This window comes from Falco cherrug, chromosome 6 (genome assembly GCF_023634085.1).
Source record: "Falco cherrug isolate bFalChe1 chromosome 6, bFalChe1.pri, whole genome shotgun sequence".
Taxonomy (NCBI): domain Eukaryota; kingdom Metazoa; phylum Chordata; class Aves; order Falconiformes; family Falconidae; genus Falco; species Falco cherrug.
In genome coordinates, this window is record NC_073702.1 from 84,670,381 (window position 1) to 84,688,245 (window position 17,865).

The following is a 17,865-nucleotide window of genomic DNA, read 5'->3' on the forward strand; positions in this document are numbered from 1 at the left end:
CCATACCAAACTTCTGTAAAATTAGCTCACAATTTTTCTAGTTTTTCCTATCAACTCTCTCTTCGGTTAGAAATTATCTCACCTGGGAAGTACAGCTATACCTTCCAATTAACACCTATAAATCATATTTAATGATTAGGAAGCAAACCCCAAGATTATTTTCAGTATAAATTCTGCAGCAGCACATTTCAGATTTCACTCCCAGATGCCTCATAAATTTGGCAGATAATCAGGGAAGAATTATTAAAATTGGCTTGTTCTACTAAAGCATTAGATAATTTCCCAATTTCTACAAACTTTTCATTATTTATCTCAAAAAAAAAAAGTGTGTTATGCTACTAAATACTATATTTATGGACCACAAGATAGGGTAAATAATTACTATGTATGGATTCAGTGTGACACTGAAATAAGTGAATACAACTTGGAACTGGACTTGCATGGAATATCCTCAGATTTGGTTGTATTCCTTAATATGAATCTATTTTTTAAAAATTATATATCTGACAATATGCTGCAAATAGCTCTGAATATAGTGATCTACAGTCAAGTAGTATTATGGAAACAAATTGTACACAGCTTAACTGCTAAAACCTGTCTATATCAGCAGATAATGATGTACAACCTATTGGCCTTTAATTAAGTAAATATAGCTTTTTATTTTTTCTTATTCACTCATTGAACTGCTATTTCAGGCCACAGAATGTTCAATATCAAATCTTATTGAACTGCTTCCTTCAAATGAAGGGATTGTCTTAATTGGTAAGAATTAATAAAAGCTTTGTTAGGATTAAGAGTTCTCTTCTGTTGAAGGTTTTAGTAGAGAATAATGTAGGCAGCATGGAATGAATTTAAATAGTCAATACATGTCCTCATTAGCTAATTTCATTTTGACTTATTAAAGAACAGAGACAAATAATATAAAGTTTGAGACTTATTTCTTAAATAGAAATGAATGAGCAATGAACCTGATTGTGTCATCCACTAGAAATATACTGATGCTGAAATAATGAATTCTTGATAAACTGCAGAGAAAGGCATAAGCACTTAAATATAAATTAAACCCACTATAGACAGCTCCATATGAAGGACAGAAAACTTGCCATTTGGACCAATTAGTAAAATCAATACGTGCTTTGTTCAAGGATTTATTTGGAAGATCACTGACTACTACCAAAGTAAGAGTAGTTCCATTGTTATTCTGCAGTGTACTTAATCAAAACATCACAAGTTGTTCAATTAATGGATAAAAGTTTAACTATGATTTGTTTCTCTTGTTTGGACAAGACAAATGTGGTTCAAAGACCATCAGTCAAAGGAGAAACATTCAATCAATTAGTTTGATCAAGCTTTAATTATGTTTGCAGCATCGTAAACTTATTCCGCATGAAACTTAGGATCACTTAAAATTTCAAAGACTTTCAGCATCCTTCCAAAAAAAAGGAACCTGCACTGTACCAGTTTATACCTATTTGTCTTCTCAAACCAAAGTTCAGATCTTTTCCCTGAGTAGTATCAGACACACAAAGAATTCCAGTGGCTGTGCAAACCAAGGACCTGCTTGGAACAGGATAAAAAGAGATACAGAGAGATTTTCAAGAAATGTAATACTAATAAATTAAACCATAAAATTAATCCATAGGAGACAGAGCATCTTGAATCTTTACAGGGATTCTCACATTCTCACATACTTGCTTGTTTAAGGACAGATTTAGCACAAAGCCGGACTTTCACCTTGAAAGGATTTTATCATATTGTGTTTTGGTTTTTTTTTAATCTTTTAGTGATCTGTGTGTCAGAGAAACACATACTATGCCGAATGCATATGAAAAGATTATTGAAATCTAATTTTTGAGACAGGCCATATGAAAGTAAACTAGAAGCTTACTAAAGAGTATACTACCACATAGAAGTTATGTGCTTAATTCTTTTTGAAAGTTAACTTAATTTCTAATTACTCTTAATTTACAGTAGACTTTTTTAGGTTTGTAGTGGCTGGTTTTCAGAACCAGAAATTATTGTACTGGAATTAGATTCATTGTATTTATTCAAACAGAATTTTAAATACTGCTGTATTAATGTGATTGTGTATGTGAAGATTCCCATCTTTGCAACACTGTTGCTTAAGGAAACATGTTAAATTTATCTGGTTTGTTGCCCCTATGCTAAATACTCAGAGATGTTATTGCTTCTTCAAATTTTTTCATCCCAAAAAGCAGGGAACTACTATTTTACAGATTCCATGCATAAGAATTTAGGTTTTTCACTTGAAAAGAAATGACAACAGGGAAGTCAAACCACACATCTCTGAAAATGTTGATGGCAAATATAGGAGACGTTTAGAAATTGATTATCTGCTTTTGGACTTATATGAAGATCCTTGAAAGAATGTTTTCGATTAAAGCAGCAAATTTAATTCACAGAGAAACAAAAATCAAGGTAGAAACCTTGCACTTATTCAAAAAACTCCTTATCCTTACTACTTCAGCTCATTTTCTTAGTTGCTACTAGAACTAAAAACCATGATATTTCATTTTTCTGTGACCTTCTACCAAGTCATCAGCTACTGTTCCACAACTTCTGACCTCTTCATAATCCTCAGTTTTAACCTGAACACTTTGTTTGTTGCACTGTTGCAAGAAAGCTGTCTTCTTTTTCCCTATCTGTCCCACCCTTAGTCAAGCATCAGACTAAATAAAAAAGCTAGATAATGTGAGTAGGAATTCTTCCATCAAGGTCTTAGCAGGCTAGCTATAAGGTTTATAAATATCTGCCTCAAACAGATGCGAGCATGGATCATACACATTGTAACCATCTTTTGAAAATAAGACATTATACAAGGGTTTGTTTCATTACCAGAATTGAAATTATCTAAGACTCACAGTTGCTGCTTTGGCTGCATTCCCTGTCTACTGGAGGGGTAACTCCCTTGTAGGGATATACGGGGAAACAGGTGCAAAAAGAAGACATGAACATTGTATGTGGATATATCACCAGAGAAGTTGGATGGCATGATTCACATTCATTTCCTGGAGATGTTTAAAAACTTTCTGAAAATATTATGATAAAGTAGACAGAAGTGTTCTCTGGCTGAACAAGTGTCTGGCCCAGAAAAGTCTTGGATTTGTAGCACGCAAAGTGTGAAATGAAGGATTGCACCACCTTAGCCAAGTTAAATTCAGTCTTTTGCCGAGTCTTTGAGGCTGATCTTGAAGGACAGGATGGAAAAGTCATTAAAAACAAAAGCAATGAAGGAAAAGAAAAGAAAACCTAGAACAAATAACCACAAATATCTGTTACATGACCCTAGACACCCAGTAATATTACCTACTGGCTCAGATGCTGAGGGTCATGTTCAGACCACGTAAAATATAATTTTAAAATATAAACAGAGAAAATTATATTAATGGAGATAGAATCTAATTTTAAATAAAAAAACAACAAACTAAATAGAGAAAGAAGAAAAAGGTGTGGGATGAGTGACAAGTTTTTAAAATTTAAAGATTACTGTTTTCCTAGTTTGCTACTAGGAAACAATGGCATGAAACCCCCAAACTCAGAAACTGCACATATTTCTGAATTTTACATCATCAGTATATTATCTTAAACCCACATTTGACCTTAATGTTGCTGCTGTCCTTACAAGACATACCCACCCTGGATACTTTGTCTTAATGTATTAAATCACACAAATACTGGGTTTCTTTTTCATAGAATCATTTAGGTTTGAAAAGACCTTTAAGATCATTGAGTCTACCCTTATCACTATGTGATACTCAGTTTTTTCACAGAGAAACAAGATGATCGTCATCATTTAGCAAACCAGTAGTAGCAAAGGGAATAGAAGTCCTGCAGACTGGATTTACACAAGCTATGAATGGCACAATGGAAGAACGGGATAACACCTTGACTTATGCTCATGCTTTATTAATCACAGGGTACCTAAACCATAGCCACAGTTTAAATTTTGGAAAGGGACACACACCAGTGTGGTTTTCTGGCACATCTTAGCTGTTGCGGATTTCCCATCTTCCTTTTAAAAACAACTGCACACAACCCTGCTAGATATGACTGCAGTACAACCATCATTCTGACCGATGACAAAGGGAAGAAATTGGAGAAAATAAAACATTTTTTTTCCAACTTATAATAGTTAAGAACTATACAGATGACTTTCAGGAGGAAAGGATACTTCCTCCATTATCATCTTACTTAATCTGAACCTCAACAAGTAGCCAACAGGCCTTTATTATGCATTTCATTTAAATTATATTAATGTGTATCTCAGGAAGAAAAGTGAATCTTTTGTACCTGCAAGTCATCAGCTGTCCTTGTTTGCTACCTAAAAGAGTTACTTCTACAGCAAGCCACAGCTACTCTGCTTCTGTTCTATTTGACGTGGGTTTGAGAATGGTTTTACTGGTTTAGTATCTGTTTGTCTCCTTTTAACAAGTGTAAGTTTATGGGTTTTAAACAGAGATAATAATTCAGGAAAGCTATGAATTCTTTTATGAAGACTTTAATCAGGAGCATGACATTTCTTTTCAAATATGAGCAGCTTCTTAATTTATTTTGCTTGGAACTGACTTCCTGAATTTAACTTGATTTGTAACAGGTTTTTCACTAACACCCTAATCCTCCTAACCAATTTTCACTCGGTTCCATAGTCTGTTATCAATAGAAGTTTCAAAATTATGGAAATGATACACTTCCTAGGCAGGCAGAAAGAAAAGGAAGACTTTTAAGATACGTTTGCTCTGCCATAAAAAAGAGAAATGTGTCACTGTATGTGAATAATACTAATCTCAGACCTGTGTTAGGTACTGCCTCTACCTTAGAAATAATGGCATGGACTTAGATCTGCTGCTCAGGATCTCAAGGGATTTCGTCCAGCTGTCCCTGTCACACATTTCCATGCTTTCGTTGTGACTGGTATCTGAACTGGTAAGATTTAAAGTTGTGCAGGAATGTCTCTGCAGGCTGCCATACCTAGAGTTGAAGCTCAGTCATGCTCTTTCTAGCTGTAAGCTAAGGTCTTTCTGCATAAAGCAGCAACTGGAAATCACAGAAATTACAGAGATTACATTCCACATTACACTAAAGCACACACCAAAATAAAAAATAAAATACGTAGTGAACCTGGAATTAAATAAATATTGGAATGGAAACTGATAAGTGAGCTATCTAAACTGTTCTCTTAACTGTCTCTCAAAAGAAGTGAAGAACAGGCGATAATTTGAAAAAAAAAAAATCCTCTCCAAATCTACTTTCTCTAGCTCATCTCCCAGCATCATCTCAGTCTGAAAACCTAGGAAAAATTCTGGGCACTAGCCAGCCAACTGATCAGAAGTAACAGCCTTGATAACTTCAAGCATTTGTCTGTCCTCAGACTATGGCATCAGTCTTCTAGGGCCTCTGTAACCACCTGCAGATTGACTTTGACTTGGGACCCAAAGTTGCTTTTTGAGGCAAATGCGTTTTATACATCAAACCTTGATCCATTTCCTTTAAACTTATCAGTCACAGTGACAAATCTGATACCCAAATCATGCTCTTTTTCTGCAGCTACACTTTCCTGCTTTCACTGTCATATAGTTGTTCTTTTTTCACGTCTCCCACTCCTGTAGTGCACTGCTGCACTGTCCTTTTGGCTGACGGCTTGCTTTCCTCTTCTATCCCTTTCATCAGCCTAAAGTATCTCTTTTTTTTTTTGAAATAAAATGCAGATGTAACATTCATAGATTATATTCTATATCTAAAGGTTTGGTACCAGTACCGTAGTCAGGTAGGTAAGAAATAAAGCAATTACAGACCAGGACAGCTGCAAAAAGCCCCTGAAAACCACTTATTTACTCACCTAAACAAAAAAGCCCCAAACAAATAATGACATATTTGGTTCTCAAAATTCATTTTTAAAAGCCAAAAAATTAAACTGGTGTGAATTTTCTACAATATAGTCATCACTCCTCGCATCTGAATTTTTATCAAAAGATGAAAACGTGTAAATAAAAATAAGCATTAACCCCAGGTTCTTATCCAAACATTACTGAATTTTTCAAAATTAGACGGTTACAGCAACATTTCTGTGAGCTTTTGGTGGACTTTTGGGGGTCTTGAAAAGCCATTAGAAATTGCAATTAGCTCTAGCATCACCTTTCTCTTTTCAGTGTGTTCCTCTTCTGTTTTTTTATTCTTTTTCATAGAAGCTTCTGGCTTATACTGTGACAGTAAATTCAAAACAATGTTTTCAAAATTAGTATTTCAGTAACTAGTGAGAGGAGCTGGTTAAGCAAAGTAGCAACCTCTCCATTCTTCTATTTATATCTCCTAAAATCAGGAGCCTACATTGCTGACTGTAAGCCAGTCTTTTGCCTCTGTTATTTCCTAGGTATGTCTACAGCCAGATTAAAAACATCTGCTGGACCAGGCAGATTTACCCACAGTTCAGCCAAAGCTCTTAATCAGATTCAATTTCCTCTTGTTCTGGTCCCTTTGATTCTCTCTTTATTGTCTGCCTATATCTTAACTTGAAACTTTAACAATTCGTCTTCTCTTCCAAACTGGAAATAGCATCTCTTTCCCAGATTCAAAACCCTTAGATCCATTTCTGCAGTGAATATAAAAGCTGTCTGCACTTTCAAAGTTCTCATAAGTTCTCACAGAAACTTGCTGTGTCTATTCTATATGTATCTCCCATCAACATCAGATGGCAGATTGTATTCTGTCCTCCTTCCCTACTTTATGGCAGTGATGAAACAATAATGTCTTCTTGCATCTAATGCCTGTGGTTTGACTCTTTCACTTCAAAATATTTTCTCTACCTGGTGTTCTAAATCTTACCTAAAAATCAATTTCTTCTACCACTTTTTCAATTCCACAGTCACAATGAAAGCTGACCATGTCCAAGTTTATTATTTTTTATCTGAAATTTTCTCACTGTATTCACTTCTACTGGTATAATCACCTAACTTCCCCAGAATTAGAATTAGTTAAGTCCCTTTTCCCAGTGTCACAGTGGAAGATATAGCCCAGGTTTGGTTTCATTGGTAATGGTACCAAACTCTGTACACAGAAAATGGAAGTTTAATTCTAAGTAAGGGAAACATATAATTCTGTATTAAAGCATAAAAATGTGATTATTGAGTTCTTACAGTTTAACTGGAAGTCTTGTGTTGTTTGACATTCTTTCACAATGCTTGAGATCTCAAAGATAGTTGATTATCTACATTCTTTTTTTAAATTTTGTTTCAGATGGACTTTGACAAGGGACTCAGACAAATCTTTTTGACAGTGTATGACTCCCACAGCTCAAAGCTAACAATATTTAACTTTTATGTACATTAAAAATAGCTTGGAAATGTGACCAGAGTGAAGCTGAAAGACTTAGAAAGCAAAAAACCCCAGATTTTTTAAAAAAGTCAGATTTATTTAAAAGTATTTTTAGCTATGCTGATAATTTTGGTTGTGTGACTCATACCATGGGAAACATTTGAGCTGGTCATAGCCAAAGACAGGTATCTTCTGACTGAAGAAATCAGAAACCACAAATCTATTCCCTGAAAACCCTAAACTCAGAGTACACATATCTGCAGTCTTCAATAGTAATTTGATATAAACTCTAGATCCTGCAAAAAGGGAGGTGGGCCCCAGACCTTCAGTCCTTTTACTGACTCCCAGGCTACCCCAGTGCTCCCCAGAAGCTGATGTCCATCAGTGGTCCTGCTCACAGGTAGAGCAGCCCCACCGGCACTCACCACCGGCCGGTGCACATCCCAGAATGCTCGCTCCTGGCTGTCAAGAATCTTCCTCTCTATCTTGTCTCTCTTCTTGTCAACTCTGTCAATGTTACAGGATATTTAAAAGAAACAGTGTTAATGACAGTAATTTGAAACATAAGAAGGGTCCAATCAGTTTTCCCTCCCCTTCTCCCTTCACCAAACACACAAACCCAAAACTCTTCCTCTTCAAAGGAACTTACTTTGCTTGTGCTTCAGCTTGCATAAAAATAAACTCCCATTTCCGAGCAAATGCTCGCTGTAGCCTGGCCAAACTCTCCTGAAAATACATTACAATTTTAGTGGGTTAGGTTGTAAGCTATTTACTACTTAATAGATTTTAGTTTATCTTTCCGTCCTCCCCTCACCCACCTCCCCCAAGATGTAATACAAGTCATATCTGTGCCCGTGTAAATGTACCTTCCCTATCTGATATAAAGTCTTTCCTTGACACCATAGGGGTTGGAATACTAGGTCTACCTACTTTTGAACACCCTGATTATTTCAGTTTTGAAACTCTGATGACAAGGCTGGATGCAGCTTTCAGCAGAACATGTGATTGCTGAAGCATCTTTATATACTGGGTGCTGGCTGAGTAATTTTGCAATAATACAAAGAAACATTCTTGTTTTGAAAGTACCTAATACTGAAAGAGAAGAGCATTACTTCCCATACTGGATGATCCACATGGTAATTCCCACCAGTCATCTATACAAACAGTTTACATTGAACAGTGTGGGCTGCCTATCAATTTATTTGGAATAAAATAATAAGAAGCTATCAGTATTTTGGCAGTATAGGAATCTTGCCAAAGCACCACATCTATCCTCGTTTTACAAAAATGCAGACTATAGTTCTTCACCACTGTGCAGGAATTGTGTATATCCTACAGCCTACTAACAATAGGAGGAAGATTTGTAACATCTTAGCAAAATTCTTTCCTCCAGTGATGCCGGAACAGCTTCACTGTCTGTAACAGAGCTTTTCCAATCTCCCCCCAGCTTAAATGGCAGCAGTATGCAGTCTGTTAACACGGAGAAGGCTGAGGCTTTTATCTTCTTCCAAAATGAACCCTGTTACCTTCATGCACTGCTTTTACTAAGTGAAAAATTGTCTGTAAACTCCCTAACAAAAGTTGCTTTAACTGTATTTGTATGCATTGCAAATATATCTCTGAGACATAGTTACTGAAAATAAAGACTGCAGGGAGTGAAGAGCAGGCTTTCTGGAGATCTTGTCAATACCAGTAAAGGCTCTTGTGTATTGTATACTGGAGGTGAATTTTCTAAGGCATGTAAGTATAAAATTATGCATACCCCACAGTGCAGTACACTGAAAAGCAAGCCTGTGCCAGAAGAAGCAATAAAGTGTGTCAGCATGGTGCTGCGGCTGGAGCGCTTGGCATGTTGAGAAGCCTTGCTGACCAGCCTGCTATCATGTCACGGCAGTGCCGCTGGACAGCTTGCAGCACAGAGCCGGCGTGGGTCATCAATTTTATGGTGACATTTTCCTGAAAAATTCATGAATTTTTTTGGGGGGATAGGGATGGAATTCAAGACTTCTCTCTCCTTAGCGAGTGTTGTCCTCATCAACTGATCAAACTTTTTCTGGCTCTTCTTGGCCCCAATTATCTCACCTTGCCTGGGGCACAGCCCAACTTTCAAGCAGTGGTAAATGCCTCTAGCCTGTTCTTTGCCTCTTGCCTAACTGATGGGATAAAGGCTCAAGCACCAGCATCACTTTAAAGAATGAGATTTATATTTCTGCAGCTACCAAGTGCTTTTGAAAACACTGCCAGATATCCTTCATTCAAACCTTACACGGCGTAGAGTAAAAATGCTTTCAAACACTTGTGGTGTATCTGGGATTTGTGAATGGTTATTTCTGATCCTGGCACGGTGATCTGAGCAGGGTAAGATTGGAGATGGACCAAAATCTCAACTTTTGCCCAGTTAGTCTTCACTACAGTCTCTCAAACAGCGCGTATGACCGTTGAGCACTCTCATACCCACATGCTGGCAAAAGAGGATAACTAATAAATTTTCACACATTATGCCTGCAGTTCTCATACTTAACATTATTTCACATGCTCATTAGACCCAGCGGAGAAATTTGCCCTTCCCCATGTACTTACAGCTTCATAGTCTGCTAGCTCTAGCCTTGCTTTGTTTTGCATTGTCCGCTTGCAGAGGTAAACGGCTGGAACAGAATAAAATAACAGAATTTGATACTATCTCACAAACACAGCAGACCAGAAATATAGAGACTTCATGTCTGTTTTACTGCTAGCTTTTTCTGGTTTGATTTCTCCCCCTGTTCTAAAAGTCTTTAAATACAGGGTCAATGCTAACAGCATTGTAACTAAAATGATGGGTCAGATACAGAGATTCATTAAATAATTATAAAATCTGCTTTATGCAAGACATCATATACAAAATGTATGAGATACTTGGGTGAAGTGCTTTAACTGCCAGGCAACTAGCACATTAAAGAAAAAATGGCAAAAACATTTTTGAAACTGTGAGTATAACTCAAAATGCATAAGAGTTTTATCAGGAGCTGCTGCTATATTACTCAAATAGGTTTTTAAGAATGCATATACATGGTTTTATGTATTTTTACTCTATATTTAGAAATCACAAAATGTCAGTCTAAGAAGATTTTAGCTAAAAATTAAATCTAGATAAAATTCAAGTCTTATACAGATTAGTCTGCTATAACCAATATTTAAAACAGAAAACAAGAGGCTAAAAATGAAAAAAAATCTATCATGTATTAGATATAATGGGAAAAACATTCTTTCATTTTTTTCTGGATCCAAAATCCTTCAGCAGAGCTGTTCTGCCTCCACCTCATTCAAACAGAGGAGAATCTTAATAAAGTAGAATACTGACAGCTAAATACTGAAAGGACACAGGGAGGAAAATGAAACTCAAAGACTACATAAACAGCACAGGGGCTTGCATCACGTTGCTCGCTCCTGAATTCTTTATGCACTCCGTTACACTTGAACAACATACATTTCCATTAGACTTTATTTAGCAACAAATACTTCACATCAACTCTGAATATCGTGCAGCTTCCTCCACCAGCAAGAGAATGAGTGCGGCACAATTCCTTATTGTGCAATATTTACCCACTTCATTACTTCAGAGCACTTTCTTATGTGTGAGATACAGTAATCTTTTGATCAGTGTAGGTAAGAAAACCTTAACTTATGCATGGTTTTTATGATCAGCGAAAACACCCACATTTACTGGCTGTGGTTTACTGTTCCTGCTTCCTGACTGCCAGTTGGTCAACTACAGGAGCAGAGAGGAATAACTTCACAGAGGAGCTAAACTGTTGAAATCCCTAGGAAGAGGGAAGTGCTCATCTTATGTATAGCTTTGATTTTTAAGGTAGTCAAACCAATTATGTTTTACGACTCCATGGAAACATTTATTTCTGACAAGTCACCTGCAAATGTATGCAAACCCACTCCAGTGGATGCTCTTTCAGTGGAACTGATGACAAGCACTTCTAATAACTCCAGCTGCAGTTACAGTTGTTACTTGATGTAAAATGAAGTTACATGTTAATGCAGTTTTTGTCATCTCCCCCCCCTCCCCTTCCCGCCTTTTTTTTTGTGTGTGATATGGTCTGTGTTCTTTCATACTTTTTCACTTTCCACCCCCATAAGCAGCCACTTTCTCTATTCCTTGCACTCCCATATCCTCTCTGGTTCCAATGCAATTTCTGTGTCTACAAAATCTATAAATACAGATACAAATCCACATCACAAACCAAGCATAGAGACAAACAGTTTCTATAGCCTCCGTTTCTATGCATTTTAATATTAATATACACTTACACTAATGCATTGGCATGCATGCTGAAATGTCACAAAAAGATGAAGGGATGAATTCTGGACCCTTTGTACCTAGGTTGCATCCACAATCAGTACAGTGGTAAGACAATACTGAGGAGAGAGATGGTCTTTGTTATTTAGCTTCTTTTACAGTTAAACATTTTCCTCTCTTGTCCTTCACAATCAGTTATTTCATTGAACAAGAAAAAAATAATCCTTAAACCCCTTTAAAATATTAATTTTAAAATTCATGTTTATGAATTAAATACATATTCAATAAAATACATATTTAATAGAAATGTGCAGACAGTTCTGAGAACTCCAGGGGTCAAATTTTGTGTAATCCAACCACTCTAATACCATCTGAACAGAAACAAAACAAACTCCCTGTTCTCTGCACTTGTTTAAGCTGTTGTAAACCACATTCTCATGGTCCCTGTATAGGCACCTTTAGTTAGCATAGCACTTCCTTGAGTCCCATTGGGGGTATATTTTGTGATTAGCATCTCCTGCTATCTCCAACAAAAAATGTTGCTGCAGAGGTGGATGACTGTCCATGTTTCCGTCAGGATCAATTTTAACAAAAAAACATCGTCAGATCACAAAGTTCTCAACAGTGGCAAAACAACAACCAGGTCACCAGGAGCAGGCAAGAGGAATTAGTTTGCCACACTATTAATCTGATACTGGGTCTAAGAACAGTCTTGTCTTCACTGGGTGACTGGACTACAGTATTTTCCCTGCAGGGTTTTTTTTAATGGCCTTTTTTGCTCCAACTCCATAGCAAATTTGTTTTTCATTATGAGCATATCTTAGACAAGACTCAAAAAATCATGTTCATCCCCCAAAACTTTTTTCTCTGGATACTCTCCCCTTCAGGAGCTTAAAGTTTTTAACACCCGTGGCTTGGATTCTTTAAGTCAGAAATGGTTTTATGTGCCAGTGCGGGTAAGGCAGTATATGCTCAATTAAGATTTAGTTATTTGGGAAATACAACATATCCACTAGTGTAGAAGAAAGTAGTCCTCCAGGGCATTCCTACTCTTTGACTCAATTTACTGCCATTGCTACATGCTAACAATTACATCCTTATTATAGAAATGCATGTCTGAGGATCTGTTTAAGTCTGCTCATAGTCACACGAGAAGCTGGCATCAGCTCAGAAATTTGAGTTCACCAGTTCACGCTCTCATTATCGTATTCTTTGGCTTGTCTGTAACAAAATTCACTAGCACATTGGAAAGCAAGAAAAATGTGAACGTCACTCTCATTTCCAGCCAGAAAGTTTGAAGACACAGAGAAATGAGGATTTTGTTCTTCTGGCTTGTAAAACAATAAGATATGAAATATGGATATTTCCATCTTTCGCAGGTACTGCTCCTTTCTGCACCAAAACACATGTGAAGTAACTGTGTGTCCAGTAACCTGACCTTGAGCACGTGGGGATGGTGTCAGTCACTTTCCCTCTCCAAGCAGAGTGATGACCCTCAGCATTTCAGAGAACAACAGTGTCTGCTTTTCTAATCCTGTGGTTTGTACAAGTTGCCAGTGATCTTACAGCTTCAAACAGAAGTACAATCTGCAGGAAGGGTCTCCAGCTAAACTCCTCTATTTTTCTGTATACTTCTCTAATTATCTGCCCCGCAAAGGTCCTGGTCAGGGTCCTCAGTCCACCAATTGCCCTGAGCAGCCCATCCAGGTCCGTGCTGAGGCTCCCTGTGCCCAGGAGCTGCGCTTAAGCCCAGCTACTTCGCCTGGCCCCAGCTTGAGCTACATTGTAGACATGCCTCTAACCAGCCCTGTGACCTACCGACTCTGCTCTGGCTTCTTGGCTGGACCTTGGACCTCCCTGATCACTTGAGACTTTGTCAGAGAGAACATTGCTCCCACCTGCACTATTGCCACCCTCGGTTCTTGCTTACCTTCCCTTGCAGAGCTGCCTGCTCTTGCCACTCCCTGACAAGGGTGCTGAAAAATGCTTAACGTATGGATGAATTATATGCAAGGAACAGGGTCTGATTAATAACCTCAATTTGCTAAATATGGACTGCCACATACACTCTTATTTTTAGAGCCAGTGTATTCTGATGGATTTTGCAATCAACATAATTGCCTCCACTAAACTGAATTATATATTAGATGCTATAACTTGTGCTTTAGAAGTGATAGATTATCATGAGAAAACAGATTTGCCAAAAATTTTAAAGGCAATATTAATACGCAATATTTCATAATGAAAGACAGCCACTGATGTTTATAAATGGGCATTTGAACCACAAAACAGTCCTAAAACACACTTTGGTAGCTGTGCAATAAATACAGACTACTCGCTGTTGAAAATTCTATTCAGGCATTCAAAAACATGAGCAACATGAGACTTAAAGTCAGATTGCAGAGTGTTCTAGAGAGAGCTGCATGAAAAAGGTGCCTGGCTTTCCCTCTTGCAAGTTTTTAAACTGTTAATAACCCATTTTCACAGTTAGCTACCTTGGTATCTCATTCTTGACTGTTTATTTGTACCTGAAAGGTCCTAAGAAACCTCTTTAGATTTTTTTTCTTTAAATGAGATCATAGCTATAATGACAGGTTTCACTCTAGAATCAAGAACCTGGACTGAGTCCACATTATATTACACACACTTACTGAAAAAAATCCAGAGCTTTCACCCAAAAGTTAAACTGAGGAATTTAAGCTTGTTGCGAAACAGAGGCTAAACCCTCCCTCTCACTACAGCAGAGAAAAAGCCTCAGCTAAATTCAGTGCAAGTACAACTGGGCCTCTGAAGCTCATGGATAACACCACCTACACATCCACCACCATGTACACAAACTTAAAGTCCTTACATAATTGTCCCAGTGCCAGTGGTGTTACAGCTTGATTCAGCCCCGATGGTGGGCGTTAACTTTCAGGGAACACTCATTATCTCCGCTGAGGCCAGATTCACTTCATACTCTCTGTGAGTCAAAATTCTTGTTTCAGAGTCAGTGTGTACATGCTTAGTCAGTATTTAAAGAGCAAAGAAAATAAAATGTATTGCAAGGTCTGAGGGTTTCAAAGTGCCCTGTGGGCAGGCAGAAGTTCTCTCTCCGTATGCGAGTGCCAGCATCAGATGGAGAATTACAGGACAATCGGCACAGAACATGACTGCAGGATGGAGAAAATGAAATCAACGATCTCATTTAATCAGTGGGATTTCTAGGGCTGTTTATACTTTCTCCAGGTCACCTCTGCTTTTATTCAATAAAAAAAATATATTTTTTTTCTCTTTGCAACAGCTATTGAGTTTCACTTAGTCTTAACAAAAAGATAACAACTTTTAGGCGATCAAATGGGTCACCCATCAGTCTTGTGTACCTATAAAAAAGCCTATGTTCTTTAGTATAAGCTAATACTATTAAGTTAGAAGGAAGACCATAATTGCTTGTGTGCACTAAATTGCCAAATGGTCAAAAATGTAACTCCTGAAACACTCTTCCCTTTCTCTACTTTATATTCTTTGATCACACTCTTTCTATAACATTTAAGGAATGCAATTTTATTATAGATTTAGATGGGTAGAGGTCTTTCTAACATAAGCCAAGGGCAAGAACGAAACCAAATCTCAAACTATCAGAGAGCTCAAGAATTAGAAAAAGGCAAATTCATCTTCAACACACAAAAGTCCCCAGATGATGTTGGCTTGGGAAAATCCTGCAGGCTAACCAAAAGAGGTATGAAAGAGTCGTCACTACTACATGAACTATAGGATCAGATGAAAAATATCCTGTTGTCAAATCTAATTTAAAATTGCATCCATTGAATTATTTTATACTTCTTGATGTTATCATAATGCTCTCAATTTGCATTCAAGAATTTAATACCCTGCTTTGGCACAAAAAAAAAAAAAAAAAAAGCTTTCTACCACCTCTTAAGGCACTCAGATTTAAGGGGGACCCAAATGCACTTGCTAAAAAGCTGCTAAGAAAAGGAGGCACAACAAATCCAAATACACTGGTTTTGCAAAGAAACTACTTAGGGCATGTGCAATCCAAGGCAAGGCTGCTGATGTTGGAGGATGAAAAGAATTTTCTTCTAAACTGCAAAAATCAGCTACAGGGAGGGCATCAGAAGGTAATCATTACTTGACAAAGCGGTCAATTACTCAGTGCCCACCTGACAGAGGGCTATCAGTGGCATGATAGTGCACGACTAGAGAAAAACACCGTTTGTTGTCACTGCTGCCTTCATGACCTGAAAGTCCCAGTTTCCATACTGGTAATGAAACACACAAATCAACACAGAAATTTGAAAGCAATTCTGAAAATTACAAGTTATGTTTATAAATCTTGGAACTTATTCTGACACGAAATTTTATCTCTGTTTATAAGGGACCTAGATTCAGATTACCAATGCATTTAAAGTAAAGCTTTACTTTACTTTAAATTTTACATTACTGCAGAAAACCTGTACTTGGGTCAGCTACCTTTTCATATGCATGCATACAAATGTATTGGCCAAACACATTTTCCGTGCTCCACAGATTACGGAAATAAATTACACATTTATGGAACAAAAAAAAGAATCAGTAAGTATATCTAAGTTTACAAGTAAGTAAAACTCTAAAGTGGTGAACTGGCTGGAAAGCGTTTTCAGGAAATGCCTCCTGCTTACAGAGCCCTCGCTGCAGTGGTTGTCAATGTCAGAATTAGCAAGAAGCAGAAAAAAATTCGGGACATGCTTGTTGAAGTGAGACTTTCTTTTCATCATTTATATGACAGAGATAGCTCCTAATGAGTGAATTATGTAGCTCTGCAGAGAAATATAATGGGATATGAATTCAGAGTGGAAAAAAATCTTGTAGGTCACCTCTTCCATCTTTCTGCTAAGTCTCTTTCCTACAGCTCATTTGATTCGGTTCTGCCCACATTAAATTTCATGCCTAGCAAGCACTGGCCCTTTTTCTTCAGGGACCATTCTCCTTTATAGACTGGTCTTCTCACTTAGTCCTGCCACCAAGATCTTAGTTAATATATTCTGTACATGTAGTTTCTCAAAGCAAAGGCACACACGTAAGGAGCCACAATGCAGTCTTGGCAGCAATTTAGTGCATTACTTGAGTCTGGTGGAAAGAGTCTGCTCCTTACTACACCTAGAGATCCAGCAGTATTTGAGGCACTTTGGGACAGATCCTTAAAGGAGGGATCTCTGTTAAGGACCTAAGAGGATTGCTTGCAGGAGTCATTGCTGATGTACTTTGGCTGGCATCAGCTGTTGAAAAAATGGGAACTGGACATCAAGATGCAAGATTACAGAACTGCAGAGCTCTCCAGAAACTATCGACACTGGTAAATTTCTCCTCATTCTCATGGCATAAATTTTAACAAATATATTTTTAGTTCATGTCTGACAATTTATATCAAAGAAAATTCTACTCTGCTACCAGTTTTGCCCCAAGCTACTAACTCATAATTATGGACTGACTTCCAGAGATGCTGAGCACATACAGTTTTCCAGCAGAGTTCAGGTAAGAAATAGGGCTTAATATTTCTCAAACACAAATCGCTTACTAATAAGCTGTTGCCAAGGGAATCTTGCCTGATCATTCGGGCAAAGAAACAATATTTAGCATCCTCTGTGCATTTCTCCTTCTAGTCAGTTACTCCACAGGAAAGGATGCAGCCAGATGAATGAGAGATTAAATTCCTGAACTAATCAAATGTTCATAGAGGGATTTGAAGCTAGGCATGTAAAATAAGTAGGCAACAAACTCTAGAGAGAAAACAATATGAGAATTTTCAAGATGTGAAAAACTTGATACATGATTGTAATTACTTTCTGTGTACTATATATTCTTTAGCACGACGGCAAGTTTGGCAGAGCAGAGGCGGATGAGCCAGGTGCAATGACTCCTGTTCAGAACGGAGCAGCAGAGGCTCTACATGAACACAGAGAGGTCTGTCATTTCACTCTTAAGCTATAAGAAGGTATCATTAGGAAGGGAGCTTTGTACAGACTGAGTTGTTAGCTGATTATCAAGAAAAATTAAATAGGACAGACTTTTGCTTTCATAAAAATGCTGGCAAACAACAGCTATGAGACGACAACTTTCACATAGCAAAAGTAGATGGTTTCCTTATTTTACTGTAACTCAGCCTGGATAACAGAGTCCTAAATGTCCGTAGAACTGTCACAGAAGTTTAGAGGTAGCACTTATCCAGACAGGGAGCTCACACTTTTAAAAGGAGCAATTAATTAAGCCTT

At 37.5% G+C, this 17,865-nt stretch overlaps 1 protein-coding gene across 6 annotated transcripts in view; it reads right to left on the reverse strand.

Annotated features, from left to right (window-relative positions):
• Window positions 1-17,865, reverse strand: part of RGS7 (regulator of G protein signaling 7) — a 254,003-nt gene that overhangs the window by 52,701 nt on the left and 183,437 nt on the right. For all 6 annotated transcript variants that reach the window (XM_005436554.3, XM_055714833.1, XM_055714836.1 and 3 more), the window contains 3 exons: window positions 9,910-9,974; window positions 7,979-8,055; window positions 7,755-7,836 (listed from right to left, as the gene is read on the reverse strand). In XM_005436554.3, the coding sequence (XP_005436611.1) occupies window positions 7,755-7,836; window positions 7,979-8,055; window positions 9,910-9,974 (224 nt within the window). The remainder of the gene's footprint in view (window positions 1-7,754; window positions 7,837-7,978; window positions 8,056-9,909; window positions 9,975-17,865) is intronic.